The sequence below is a fragment of the Capricornis sumatraensis genome, chromosome 2 (assembly GCF_032405125.1).
Source record: "Capricornis sumatraensis isolate serow.1 chromosome 2, serow.2, whole genome shotgun sequence".
Lineage (NCBI taxonomy): Eukaryota > Metazoa > Chordata > Mammalia > Artiodactyla > Bovidae > Capricornis > Capricornis sumatraensis.
In genome coordinates this window covers 64,642,001-64,657,318 of record NC_091070.1, presented here as the reverse complement: position 1 = coordinate 64,657,318, position 15,318 = coordinate 64,642,001, and the positions used below count along the sequence as shown (strand labels likewise).

The following is a 15,318-nucleotide window of genomic DNA, read 5'->3' as shown; positions in this document are numbered from 1 at the left end:
TTAAGGATCCACCATGCATAAGCAATCTTGTCCTAATTTTCTTCCCTTGTGTACACAGAATCACAGCAGCAACCCATGTTCATGAAGCCAGCAGCAGATCCCATGCCATCTTCACTATCTACTATACACAGGTTGGTTACCGCTTAAATGTTTGCTGAGATTTCTTCCTTTCATTGTTCTTTTTGACTAATTTTCCATCTTCCTGTTTTTCTTTCTTTCTACCCTTCCCTTTATAGGTCCTCTGATATGACCTAATATTATAAGTAGGACCTACACACAATCTACTAAGCTGCTCACCCACAAGGGATAGAGGCATTTCATAAAGACTAACCAAGTATCTTTGACTTACATTTTGCTTTTAACATTTCAAAGCACTTTCATATCCATATGATCAGTCTGGGCATTTAAAATAAAAAGCAATATTGAAATGAAAATATACATTAAAATTAAAAAGTAGAAGATTCACTTTTATTATGATGGAGTGAGGAGATTAACAAATCCTATCCCCCCAAAGCAACAATAAACCTAGACAAAATTGTCAAAATAAGTATTTCAGAATAGATCAAAGCCATATAAACGGAGAAGCATATATTCAGGAGAGCTACTGAATTTCTGGTAAGAGTACAAATGCATGACATGTTCCCTTGGGCTGCTCCCATCCCCACCCACACCCCAATCTCTGTCAGTGAGGAAGTTCAGTCAGAGAATGGAAGATGGTGGAAGCCAGCAGCTCAGTTGCTGCCACTGCTTGAGAGGTTCACTTGATTGGGAGCATTGTCAGTTAAAGTGGGCGATCTTGGTGGCAGGCTAACAAGGAGATCAGTGGCTCCATTAACCTGAGATTGTAGATCTGCTTCAGGCAAGAAGTGAACTGGAAAATTATCTGGAGGTTTAACTGGGAATTCTGGGAGATGATATGGCCATAGGGAGCTTGATAAGATCTTCACATATCGTGGGTTGAATGGAAGCTGTACACATATGCATCAGAGACTATGTGCCCATACAGCCCTGACTGACAGAATCTGCATGTATGTGCAGAAGAGACACAAGAGGGCCCTGTTGGCTAGTGATTGCTGGAGTAAACTTAAAATGGCCAGAATTTTTAGTGAATTTTCCAGCTCACACATAGATCCATCAGCAGAGAATAAAAGTCCTATTGGCTCAAGGTGTTTAACTGCAATTTCTGACCAGTCTTTGGCTGAACATTAAGGTATGCAGACACAGGTGGCCCCCTAGAATCCAAGCCTAAAATTAAAAACAACTAAAGGAAAAAAGCTGAATAGAGACCTCTTTGGCTGCATGTTGTAGAGGAGTCAGATTTTAGAGCTTTAGTCCAGGCAGGTTACCAGACAGACAAAGCAACAATCACTATCACCTTCAAGAGGAAAAAGATCAGAATCCAGGGTTGTTATGGTGTTATCTAAAATGTCTGGTATTCAACCAAAAATTAAGACATGTAAAAACAAATAGGAAAATGCAGCCCACACCTAAGGAAAATAAAACAATCACTAGAAACTGCCTCAAGTACTCCACTTGTTGGATTTAGCATACAAAGACTTCCAGGCAGCTAATATAATATGTTCAAAGAGCTGAAGGAAACCATGTTGTAAAGAATTAAAGGAAAACATGATGATATGACTCAAGGGAATTTCAATAAAATGATATAAGTTATTTTAAAGGGGGCAATTCTGGAAATGTATAATAACAGAAATGAAAAATTCACTAATGGGACTCAAGAGTCAATTTGAAATGTCAGAAGAATTAATGAAGTTGAAGATAAAACAATAGAAATCATCCAGTTTGAAGAAGAGTAATTGAAGAAAAATAAACAGAGCTGCACAGACCTGTCGGATATCAGGTGTGTCCGCATAAGTGTAATGGGAATCCTAGAAAGAAAGAGAAAATAGGCATAAGAAAAATTTAAAAATAATGGTGTCCAAAACGAATCACCAAACGTGTTGAAAATCATTAATGTATATTTTATTAAAAAGTTAACCAAACTGGATCATAGACACTAATGTGAAACCTAAAACATTCAACTTGTATAATAGAAAAATAACATGGGCGAACCTTGTGACCTTGAACTAGGCAAAGATATTTTTAGAAATGGCACTGTAAATATAAACTGAACAAAAGAACAAATTGCAATTTGGAATGGGTCAAAATTTAAAAATTCTGATTTTCAAAAGACACTATTAAGTGAATGAAAAGCCACAGATAGGGAGAATTTATTTGTAAAATGTATGTCAGATAAAAGGCTTGTATCCAGAATAGATCCAAAACTCTCTAAACTCAGTAATAGTAAAACAACTCAAAAAGGTGGGCAGAAATTTTGAACTGATACTAAAGAAAATATACAGATGACAAGCACTTGAAAAGATGCAGACATCATTAATTATTAGAGGAATGCAAGTTAACATCAAATAGCTATCACTGCCCACCTTTTAAAATGGCTGAAATTAAAAAGAATGTTTATACTAAATACTGGCAAGATGTGTAGGAATTGGAGTTCTCATACATTATTGTACTGGTGGGAATGTAAAATGGTACAACAACTTTGAAAAAGAATTAGTTTCTGAAAAAATTAAACACATACCTACCATATGATTCAGCCATTGCACTCCTATGTATTTTCTCAAGAGGAAAGAAATCATATGTCCATAGACAGACTTATACACAAATATTCACAGCAGCTTTGTTAGTAATTGTTCAAAACTGGAAACCCAAATGTTCATTAAGAGGTGAATGGATGAACAAACCATGGTATATTCATACAGCTGATACTATTAATACTCAACCATAAAATTGAGCTGTTTGACATGTACTTCAATATGAATAAATCTAGAAATAATTATGCACAATGAAAGAAGCCAGACATTGTATGATTCTGTTTGTGTGAAATATCCTCAGAAGACAGATTTATAGGTAGAAAATTGAGTGTTGGTCTGGGGCTGGAGATGACAATGGAGATTGATTGCAAACAGACTTGAGGGAATTTGGGAAGTTACTGGAAATGTTTTAAAACTGGATTTTGGTGATGGATGCACAACATTAAAATAAAACAGCAAAAATCCCATATTAAAAAAAAAAAAAGCCAGCGTGGTTTTGCTCTTGAGGACTGAATGCCCCTGCTTAAAACACAGAGAGAATCCTGCCCAGCAGATTAATAACATGCTGTGACTTAGGCTGTGTTCTGCTGCTGCTGCTAAGTCACTTCATTCGTGTCTGACTTAGTGCGACCCCATAGATGGCAGCCCACCAGACTCCTCTGTCCCTGGGATTCTCCAGGGAAGAATACTGGAGTGGGTTGCCATTCCCTTCTCTAAGGGATCTTCCCAACCGAGGGATCAAACCCAGGTCTCCTGCATTGCAGGCAGACTCTTTACTGTCTGAGCCATCAGGGAAGCCCGTGACAGGTGAACAAGAAGCAAACCCATCAGGCCCCCCTGCCCACCACACCGCCACCTGCTGTGGATCCCTCCTGATGAGTTAGAGCCTCCCAGAGCAGAGTTGAGCATTTACCTGGTAAATTGTGCTCAGGAAACTTTGTGGGGGGTGGGGAGGAGGTTGCCTACCTACTCTATGGAAGTTTTGCTCATATTTTTAATGAAGGAAGAACCAGGGCTTACTGATTGTACCTGTCAGATATTGAGAGCTCATCTGGTTCAGAGGATGTTAGAATACAGATTTCTTGAGTGAATTGGCTAAAAATCCAACACAATGGAGTATTACTCAGCCATTAAAAAGAATACATTTGAATCAGTTCTAATGAGATGCATGAAACTGGAGCCGATTATACAGAGTGAAGTAAGCCAGAAAGAAAAACACCAATACAGTATACTAACACATATATATGGGATTTAGAAAGATGGTAATGATGACCCTGTATGCGAGAGAGCAAAAGAGACACAGATGTGTAGGGCAGACTTTTGGACTCTGAGGGAGAGGGAGAGGGTAGGATGATTTGGGAGAATGGCATTGAAACATGTATACTATCCTGTAAGAAACGAAGTGCCAGTCTATGTTCGATGCAGGATACAGGATGCTTTGGGCTGGTGCACGGGGATGACCCAGAGAGATGTTATGGGGAGGGAGGTCGGAGGGGGGTTCATGTTTGGGAACGCATGTACACCCATGGTGGATTCATGTCAATGTATGGCAAAACCAATACAGTATTGTAAAGTAAAAAAAAATATATCATCTTGGTTAGGAGGGTGTCTGTGGGGGAAACAACAATACGTCCTTCCAAATGACACTGTTTAAATCTATTTCATCCCTCAGGCATTCCTGGAGAACAACCTCCCCTCTGAAATCGCTAGCAAGATCAACCTTGTGGACCTAGCAGGCAGGTAATTAGGATCTCAAAACCAGGTGGAATTATTTCCTTGACAATGACCCTGTTCTTGCCCATTTTACAAGGAATAAACTTTTCCCCACCTTTTACACATTTCAATCATCCTGAGAAAATTACAAAAGAAAGAAATTGAATGCTAGGTTAAAAAATTACAGTTTTCTAGGGCTGAGAAGTTCTGTGTTAGGGGCTCTCAATCTTAGCTGCCCATTGAAGTCACCTGGATCTTTCAGAGGTCCCAGTGCCTAGGCTGCACCTCAGATGAAATAAATGTGAGACTATTAGTGGAGTCAAGGGGAGTGAGGCTGTGTGTCGCCAAGATTGAAAACTGGTGCTTGAAGTACAGGTGACTGAACACACTTTTTCCCTTTAACCTGGTATTGATTTTATGCAGCTCTACACATCGCTTCAGAAAAAAGAAAAGCTTTAAAAAACATTGTGGTATTGGGGATAAGATACTGCCTTTTAAAAAAGTATTAGATGAAAGCATGAATTTTACTCATTTACATATCTAGAAAGAAGTAAATTTCAGGAATAATGTAGTCAGAAAAAAGTGTAACATGAAATAAGGCAAATTTTCTTATTTTAAGACTATTAAATAATTAATATGGTACAGTGCTCCCTTAAAAGCTTAAGTGCTTTCTGAAAGAAACTGTATCAGCCAACTGGAAGTGTGAATTTTTAATATTTCCCATTTACTTGAATAAGGAATTTGAAACTGCTAATGACCCAGATACCATAAAGCCATTAATATGTGAAATTAAAACAGTAAAGAAAAGGGGAATGGTATATAATAGAAAGCTATATTGGTATCATTACAGTAAATGAGTATTACTTTTGGTTCAAAGTTCTCTGACAGCCAAATGTAATGAATTATTTGATTTTTATTGCCTGAGATATAGAAGGATGACAGTTCATGACATGATGGTAACATTATTTCTGGAACTTATTATGTGGATATATATATAATTTATATTATATGGATATATTATATTATATGGACATATTATCTTTATTATATGGATCTTTTACATGAAGAGCAACACAATGGATAGTTTTTTTCAACAGTGTTAAAAAGATAGTGTCTTCTTGTTTGCTTCTGTTTCTGTTTTCATCGACTGTGTTTTAGTGAAAGAGCAGATCCCAGTTACTGTAAGGATCGGATTGCTGAAGGAGCCAATATCAACAAGTCTCTTGTGACTCTGGGGATCGTCATCTCCACCTTAGGTATTTTGCCAGTAACCTGGAGGACCAGAGTGGGAGGGAGACTTTGGAAAACAATTCACATGTTTTCATTTTGTCAAAATAGGGTAGGTACTTAAAAGGTTCTCTTTGATAAAGTTTACCTTCTGGTTTGGGGCATGAATAATTGATATTTATAGTTTTCGATTACAGCATTACCATCATCCTACCACTCTCATTCCAAAAAGAGAGACTGAGAAATTACGTGTCTTAAATATTCCATTGCTTGAGTCTAGGATCTAATTCAGGGCTCACGTTTAAAGCCTCCTGACATAGAAAGGGATTAGGGAGTATGATGTCTGTGTCCTCCAGCCATTGGTTTGTTTTATTACATTTGTTTCATAATTCCTTTTTTTATCTTCCACTTTTATTATTGTCTTTTAAGCCCAGAACTCTCAGGTATTCAACAACTGCCAGAGCCTCAACAGTGCAGCAAGCGATGGTGGTGACAGCGGGCTCCCTAGCTCTCCTTCCGGGACCAGCAGTGGAGTGGGACCTTCCCGGAGGCAGTCATATATCCCCTACCGGGACTCAGTGTTGACCTGGCTGCTGAAGGACAGCCTCGGAGGCAACTCCAGAACCATCATGGTTGCCAGTGAGTGGGCTGTGGAGTTGGTTCTGTGTTAGTACTGGTGCTCTGCCTCAGAGAAAGGGCCATGGCTGCCCATTTCATCAAGGGTCTTATTCAGCCTGGATGATAGCAGCAAGGCTAGTGATCATGGGCTGGGTGGGAAGGGCTCGGTGTGTGTTTTAACTTTCTGCTTCTACCCCAGCCGTTTCTCCTGCACACACTAGCTACAGTGAGACCATGAGTACACTGAGATATGCATCCAATGCCAAAAACATCATCAACAAACCGAGGGTAAATGAGGTGAGACCTCCCTCTGAAGTCCTGATTTCCTACAGCTCACCAGTTTTCACCAAGTTCTCCTGTTTTCCTCTCATTTATTTCTTTCTCCTTGTACTCACCCCAGTGGCCAGACTTGTTCTCCAAGTGATGAGGGAGCAAAATTCTTTCTTTTCTCATATCCTGACTGGCTTCATCCGGTTGCCTTTTAAAATAATTTATTTTAGGTGTTTCCCTATGGCCATTGATCTTAAGATCCCTGGTACACTATTGCCACTAGAGGAAAGATCGCTTAGGAGTGTTTGTGTTTACTGCCTTTATTCTGAGTTCATGTTGCTTTGTGCCTATTTTCATATGCAAATTGCAGCGACATCTCTGTTTTGGGCTAAAAGTGGCATATGAGGAATTTTTTAGCCTTTAAAGGTGAATTAATGATGAGAATATTCTAAAAGTTCCTCATTTGCTTTGCAGTTTTGGTAAAAAATTCCAGGGCAGGGATTACAAATGAGTGGCCCATGTATAGCTCATCTATGGACTGTTTTAAAGGGCAATGTATCAATAATTAGGCGCTAAATTTAGTCACACATAATACTGGAAGATTAGCATACTCTGACGTTCGTATTACCTGCCTAATGTCCTGCTTTAAGGCAATGATTCTGAAACTTCAATCTGTATCAAAATCACTTGGACGGTTTGTTAAACCAGCCCGGAAGACTTTATGATTTAGTAGGTGTTGGGGCATTGTAGGGAATGGGAGTCCACAGGTTTTGTATTTCTCACTAGCTCTTAGGTGAAGTTCCTAATGGTCCTGGGACCACACTTTGAAAAGACTGCCCTAGAAATTACTCCAAAGGAATGATCTGCTTCTTCCAAGCTCATTGCGAGTAGCACCTCATAGCCATTTTGCCTTCATATCAGTCAGTGGTGACTGAGTTCTCTCTGTGTTTCAGGATGCAAATGTGAAGTTGATCAGAGAACTCAGGGAGGAGATTGGGAGACTGAAAGCCATGCTGCTGAGCTTTGAGCTGGTATGTGAGCATCAGGAGTTTTCTGTCCTCAGGAGACCCTTCTCTTCTGCAGAGGATCTGAGCCCTGCTGCATTCTGTATTCTCAATCAGGTGATGCTTGAAGAGCAGAGTGGGAGCAGAGACAGGACAGGAGTTATGATTACCTGTGTAGTTTCAGAAGGGATGGGCACCCTTTTACTCTATTATCTTTGCTGTCCAAAGGGCATCAGCCTGCATGACCCTTGTTCTGTATGTGGGCAGATAAGGGGTATGAGAAAAAATTACCAGAAAAATTTACCAGAAAAAATTACCTCGAATTCTCCTTCTTTGTACCACTCTGAGCCCAATACTTAGCCTTCTGATTTGGTTCTGATTTTAACAATAAGGCCTTTCCTTTATCTGTACCTTTCCTTCCTAAGAGTAAGGGTGGGGCCCATGAAGCACATCTCTCTCTTTGAACAGAGAAACTTCCATTCATTGAATGAGGGAAAGGATGAAAACCTGAAGGAGCTGATTCTCCAAAATGAATTGAAGGTGGGTATGTTGGGGCTCTCTGTTGTGCTTCGCTTCACCTTGGGAACAGTTCTGACCTCCCTCCATCATTCCTGGGCCAGGACTGCTCCCTCATCAGGACAGACAGGTTCTATATGGAGAAAACTTTTATCTCCATTGAGCCTTGAGTTCGGGGATGTTTGTCTTACGCCTGCTGATTGGCTTTCTGACTCTCCTTTCTTCTCTCAGGGGATCATGATAACTCCTTTCAGACAGTACAGTAGCCTAGAAAAAAATTATTTTCCAGTAAATAAGTAAATCAACTAAATGACAGATATTCACTGAGCACCAAATAGGTGTTCAGCGTGATGCTGCAGGAGACACAGAGAAGTCCCTGCCCTCAGGTGGCTTGCAGTCTAGTTGGAAGCACATTTAGAGAATGATTCAATGCTGAATGTACGTGAGTTAGATGGAAAGAGCTTCAGAAGGAAGAAATCATGGTGGCTTGGAACTTTCATTGACAGCTTCAGTGCTGGAGTAGGAAGGCAGAGACTTTGAACTAGACTTTGGAGGATGGATCGGGTCTGTTAGATAAGGAGATGGGCTGAGGTGTCAGGGTAAGGGAGGGATGACAGAGGCAAAGCCACAGAAGTGAGAGAAGAGCTGGTGTGAGAGATCATGTGGACACGTGCAGTGTGAGGACCTTGGAGCCAGCCAGGATACGTGCTCCTGGTAGAGGCACTGAGGGGAGGAGAGGGCTGGTTTAGGAGTTGTGTACTTGACATAAGCAGGTTACTCACAGCTTCTTAAACCAAGCTGGTGACATGATAAAGGAGTATATAGGGCAAATTAATATGACAGTTGCATGTAGGATGGATTGAGGCCTGGAAACAGACCAACAAGGAAAGAGACTGTTTTTGTGACCCTATGAGGGTGAGTATATTTGGGGAGATTGAATCAAATGGTAATTCCTGGAGACATTTAAAAGGAAGAAGTGGTAGGCATTATTTGGTGACAGGTTGGATTTAGGTCTTGTAAATGAATGTCCCCATTTCTAGTGTTCCACTGCATCATCCTTATATGTTATTACAGTATCCTGGCTATGTCAGTATTTTGTTACTCAGACGAAACTTTAAGACTACTTCAGATATTCAGAAGTTTCTCAAAAATTCTGTTTAGCTATATATTCTGATTTTTGCTTCATTCCAGGCTCATTAGCATTTTTACATTATACAGGCTAGCAGACTGGACTTGAACCTGCCACTTGTTGGGCTTACAACTTTAGGCAGGTAGGAGTGGGTGATAAAGGTCTCCAGAGGGGAGATGTCCTCTGCAGCACCGGGGGGAGTGTGCCCTGCCACCCACCTCTGCCAGCCCTTCTTAGGTATCCTGTAGTTTTCAAACTTCAACTTAATGATTATAACATTAAAAAGAATGTTTCAGAAATTCCCTGGCAGTCCCGTGGTTAGGACTGCGCTTCTGCTCCAGGAGGCATGGGTTCAGTCTCTGGTGGCGGAACTAAGGTCCTGTAAACTGTGTGGCATGACCAAAAAAAGGAAAAGAATATTTCTAGGATCATAAAATACTTGTACCTAAACTTGTCATGATTTCTTTTTTCTTAATTAAAAAAAAGTTAAGTTTTCTTCTTTATGAGATTAGGGGTTAGCTGAATCTAGTTCCTTTTCTGGTCTTCCTCAGTTCTTCACTCCCAAAGGAAGTTTCTTGCCTTGACATCAATTTCCACCACAAGAAGGAAAAAGGACGCTTTAATGGCATCCCACTCCAGTACTCTTGCCTGGAAAATCCCATGGACGGAGGAGCCTGGTAGGCTGCAGTCCATGGGGTCGCTGAGGGTCAGACATGACTGAGTGACTTCACTTTCACTTTTCATTTTCATGCATTGGGGAAGGAAATGGCAACCCACTCCAGTGTTCTTGCCTGGAGAATCCCAGGGACGGGGGAGCCTGGTGGGCTGTTGTCTGTGGGGTTGCACAGAGTCGGACACGACTGAAGCGACTTAGCAGCAGCAGCAGCATTCAACATTGTTCCTTCACATTTCCCCAGTGGGCTTAGCTTAAGGCCTCTAAGCCTTAGTATATTTATTTTTTAAATTCTGTTCTTAGAAAAAAAAAGAAAATTCTGTTCCTGATCCATAGTAAGCCTTCAGTGTTTTATTGTTACTGCTGTTGTTACTTTACTATCGCATGGTCTTTCAGACCAGTTTTATAGCCTTCATTCTCCCTGGAGAGACCACTCTTGATGCTTTGTGGGTCTGTCTCTGAGGGGTGTGCAAACTTATATTAGAACTCAAGGGTATACCTCTGGAAGTGTTAGGTCACAAGAGGACTCTCAGTGTAGATCACACAGGATGGTCATGCAAAGAAGGGAATTTAAACAAGATGTCTGACTCACATCCCAGCTAATTTTTTTGATATTTATTTGGATACATTGGGTCTTAGTTTCAGCACGTAGGATCTTTGATCTTCAGCATGCTGGATTTTTTAGTTGTGGCATATAGGATCTAGTTCCTTGAGCAGGGATCAAACCCAGGTCCTCTGCATTGGGAGCACAGAGGCTCAGCCACTGGACTACAGGGAAGTCCCCCAACTAATTTTCAAACATAGCATTTATGGTGCTCTTTTCCCCCCTAAAAACAATACATGCTCATTGCAGAAAACTTTAAAAAATATTGAGTTTCTATTTATAAAATTAATAGTAACTATTGAGTAAAACTTAGAAAACACAGAGAGCTTACAGAGGAGGTGCAAGGGCCTGTGTAGGGCCTTGAGTAGTCCCTGGGGAGGAAAGTGAGGACGTGATGCCCGGAAATGGGCCAGGATGGCACCGGACACTGTCTGCTCCTCGTGCTGAGTGTCCAAGACCACCCCTCTGTCTCCACAGACAGACCAGCTGTCTAAAGACTGGGCCCGGAAGTGGAACGAGTGGCAGGCTCTCGTGGAACATTACAGAGTGGACATCAACAAGAGGCAGGCTGGGCTGGTCATTGACTCCAGCCTGCCACACCTGATGGCCTTGGAGGACGACGTGCTCAGCACAGGTGTCGTGCTCTACCACCTCAAGGTGAGCAGGCGGGTGCACCCCCCCTCCTTGAGCTGCAAGGCCCCAGAGGTGCAGGAGGGAAAGGCCAGTGGCAGCCAAGGCGGCAGAACTGCCCTCAGGAAGCCAGGTCTGCCCACCAGCTGTGATCTGTTTCATTTTTGTATGAATAGAGCAAAGACTAGAAATCAGAATTTATTTTTCAGCTGTTACTACTGTCACTCTTGTTTTTGCTTTCTGTGCCTCAGTTTCCTCATTTAAAATAAGAAAGATGCTGCTTATATTCCTTTTCTGGCTTCCTAAAGCACAGGAATGCACTCCTGGAGGTGAAATCCCAACCTCATAATTCCACCAGCACTTGAGCGCTCCCCGCAGATACAGTCAGCTCACAGAGGGCTTTCAGGAGCTAAAGGGATCAAAGGATAAGAAACAGTTCCCTTCTCGTACTTTCCCACTTCAGTCAACCCCCCTTCTCCATTACTAGGTTTGCCTGGGAAAGAAGAGAGGAGAGAGGAAGTTGATTTAGGAAGTTTATAAAAAGCATGCAGAACTCTGGAGAGCTGGTGGGCTAAGGGTGACCAGGGTGCGACATGCAAGCATCCAGAGAAAATAGAATGACGTGAAGCCCTTCTGTAAAGACTTGGCTCCCGTTGTTCTTTGTCACCTGGAGGCCGCCTTACTTCTAAATGAAGCATTTTGAGAGTTAGTGACACATGGTAGGTAGAGTCTTATATCCTGTCCTCATCAAAAGTGTTTCCCCTATTGTAGAAGGACAGTCCCCATGGATGGGCTAAACATACATTGAAGTGAACGTGTTAGTCACTCAGCTGTGTCCGACTCTTTGCAACCCCATGGACTGTAGCCCACCAAGCTTCTCTGTCCATGGGATTCTCCAGGCAAGAATGCTGGAGTAGGAAGCCATTCCCTACTTCCCAACCCAGGGATCAAACCCGTGTCTCCTGCGTTGCAGGCAGATTCTTTACCATCTGAGCCACCAGGGAAACATATTGTATGTGGCCAAGAGTCCTATGCTCACTGGAAATCCAATCTGCATTTTCATAATTGTCCCCAGCATGTTAAACCGACATTTAAAAGGAGCAGAGTTTATGGGGATATGTGATGCTGCCTTCATCCCTGGAGAAATTAGGTTGCTGTTGCTGCAGTGCCTGTGGTGGGGAGACCTCAACAAGACTCATGCACTTATTAGCAAGTCTGTGTTCTGAGGCTGAGCCCTCGGGGAGGTTGTCAGAGACTGAGCCTCCCAGACAGAAAGTTAAAGTAGCTTCTTTTTTGACACAGCATAAATCATCTCAGTGAAAATGCTCCAGGCAGAAACGGCTGTGACTTTAACAACAAATCTAAACACCAAAGGCAATCGATCGTTCCATTAGTCAGAGCCATAGGGAAAGATTGGAGGTCAAGAGAGACCAGGTGGAATAAAACGCTTAGTATTTGAGTAGAACTGATGTGATGCATTGACTGGATGTGGAGTGAGCAGATGAAGGCAGACATCATGTGACAGAGTTAGGGTAGCAGCAGAGGGCTGAAGGATGAAGGCAGATGGAGCTGGAGGCAGGAGATGGATGATCCTGGGTCACTGGCACCCTTGCCGAGTCAGTGCGCTGAGGGTCACTCCCTCCCTCACACACTGGTAGTGAACCTAGGCGTGAGGCCCCAGTCTGCTTTTGCTGGGGAGGCTCGTCTAGGTTGCAGTGTGTGGGCTCCTCTAGTTGCAACGTGCAGGCTTAGTTGCCCTGAGGCATGTGGAATCTTTGTTCCGAGACCATGAATCGAACTCACATCCCCTGCTTTGGAAGGAGGATTTATAACCACTGGATCACCAGGGAAGTCTCTCAGTCTACTTCTAATCCTGGCATTTCTATGGGTTTTTACCCATTTCCTTCCTTTTCATTTGTTTACATCCTGGCTTGGGTAGTAGTATAACAGTAGTCATTCTAGATTCTCTGTTTTTATTTGCTAACTTGGTTCCAAACCCAGACCTAGTCCCTAACAATGGCCTGGGAGCTGTTTGCCTGAGTCACCTTGGGAGGCAGCTTGGGTGGGGAGTGAGCAGTGAAAGGGTGGGAGGAGCACAGGTTTTTGATATCCTGGACTTCACCCTCATAACTGCCTTTGTTTTGCTGTTCCTCCCAAGAAAGAGGCATAAAGCAGCAGAGGGGCAGCAGGTGCTGGCTCAGCCCACATTAAGTGAGATGCCAGCACGTTTTGGGTGGTTTCTGCTCTGCAGATCCAGAGGCTGGGATGTGCTGTGGCCTTTATCCCTTTGGGAGGAACATGCCTCATCATTAGGGCTGACCCTGACCCCTTGAGAGTAGTCTTGACTCCTCTCCCTCTATTCTGGCTGGTGGAGTCTAGAGACCGGCATCCATTGGCTCATGCGATCCTCAGTGGCTGAGCAGGAAAGCCTGGGTTCTGGAGAGTTGTGGATTTTGGGAGGGAGCCAGATCCTCATTTATTACTCCAGGAGTCTTTCTTCACAAGTGATTTTGGGAGAGCTTCAGGGCCCTCCCTTCTGGCTGTTGACAGTGAAGCCTAGCATAGAACTTTCTAGTCACTTAAAAAGCATTGGTCACCAGGCAGGTGGTTTGGTGAGGTTGGAATAGCATGGGCATGGGACCAGGAGAGAAATGAATTCTAGCCAGAGTTGTCCTGTGTAGTCTGTGGGCCCCCAGGGCAGCTTATTTCCTATCAGCTTCAGATTCCTCCTCTATGCAGAGGATCATAATACTACATTCTAGGTGTTAAAGTATTAAATGAGAAATGTCTATAAAGCATTCGGCGCAGTGCCCCATACATAGGGGATAGTTAGTAAATGAGAAACACCGCTCTAGACTCAGCTCTAGACTCGCATCTCTGTTGCCACGTCACTGCCTTCCTCAAACAGAGCTGTGCTCTTAAACTGTGTTGGTACGGTCTCTACTAACCCAGTGATTCACTGATACTAATTCCAGTTTCTGCCTCCTCTCTTATACTCTCTTTCAGTCTTTTTTAATTCTAGATGTGTTTTCCTCCTTTTTGTGCTTTATTCTTCTTAGAATCTGGTGTCTGTTAAACTTCATCTGCGGATTAAGAAGATAAAAATCCTGTGCTTCCATACATCGTCATAGAAAGCATGTCTCTTTGAGACTGACTTGGACCAAACTTGGGCCACACTAACCTTAGTCCCTGGGAGAAAGCCGTACTCATGTGCCCACTTCCTCAGGCTAGAGAAGCTCTGACTGCCTAACTCGAGGCTACAGGACAGAAAGGAGCTGGCCAGTGCTAGCTGCTGCTGCTGCTGCTAAGTCGCTTTAGTCGTGTCCAACTCTGTGCGACCCCATAGACGGCAGCCCACCAGGCTCCCCCGTCCCTGGGATTTACTTTGCAAAAAGCTGTCCTGTACTGTTTTGCCCACACCTTCCCAGGGGCATCCTGGGCTGCATAGTGAGTGGGCAGAGCAATCAGAGCAGCCTGGACCAAAGCTGAGAAGTGGTGTGGAAAGGAGGCTGGGGAGGGCATGGGGAGACAGTGTCGGTGCTCAAACAGGTGGACTCTCCTTTGGGGCAGGGCTGCATCCCTTTTTATTCTCCTTAAAATGGCTTTGTTTTTCCGTTTAGGAGGGGACGACAAAAATAGGAAGGATTGACTCGGAGCAGGAACAGGACATCGGTGAGTGACAGTGTATGGGCCTGATGCTCTGTGTAGGTGTTCATGCCTGACGGGTTTTCTTTCCAAGGAAGCTGAGGGTTCTGGGAGGAAGGAATCTTGGAGTTCTGAAGGGCTGCTCCTCTTTTGCTGCCAGGCTATGGGTCTTGGACATGAGAGGAGGAGACACACACCGTGGGGCCATCTGGGTCTGGGTGGTTTCAGGTGGTGGCTCTTCCTCTTCTGTCATGATGTGAGATCTTCCAGAAGTGGATTCTGATCTCATCAAAAGAAAGGCGGAGATGTTTCCTGGGCTATGCCTCCACCCGAGTGACCGCCCCGCCCCCTGCCCCCGCCGTCTGTAGTCCTGCAGGGTCAGTGGATCGAGAGAGATCACTGCACTATCACCAGCGCCTGTGGGGTCGTCATTCTACGTCCTGCCCGCGGGGCCCGCTGCACAGTCAACGGCCGAGAGGTCACCTCCTCTTGCCGTCTCACCCAAGGTAGGACTACCCGCAGCCCAGTTTATGCCAGCATGAGTGGTGGACCAGCTCTGTTCTCAGGAGCCAGATCCAGAGGGCTCAGTGAAGCAGGCTTTAAGAATGGAACCACCAGCCTCTGCACCCGGGGATCTGAAGATTTCCTAATATGGTCCTTTTCCTGTAAATAGAGACCCC

At 43.5% G+C, this 15,318-nt stretch overlaps 1 protein-coding gene across 1 annotated transcript in view; it reads left to right on the top strand.

The window, feature by feature from the left end:
• The window catches only part of STARD9 (StAR related lipid transfer domain containing 9), a 114,873-nt gene that overhangs the window by 67,562 nt on the left and 31,993 nt on the right, over positions 1–15,318 (top strand). The window contains 10 exon segments of the mRNA XM_068992648.1: positions 59–131; positions 4,282–4,349; positions 5,481–5,578; positions 5,979–6,188; positions 6,367–6,464; positions 7,391–7,468; positions 7,910–7,985; positions 10,845–11,020; positions 14,614–14,665; positions 15,007–15,144. Of these exon segments, the coding sequence (XP_068848749.1) occupies positions 59–131; positions 4,282–4,349; positions 5,481–5,578; positions 5,979–6,188; positions 6,367–6,464; positions 7,391–7,468; positions 7,910–7,985; positions 10,845–11,020; positions 14,614–14,665; positions 15,007–15,144 (1,067 nt within the window).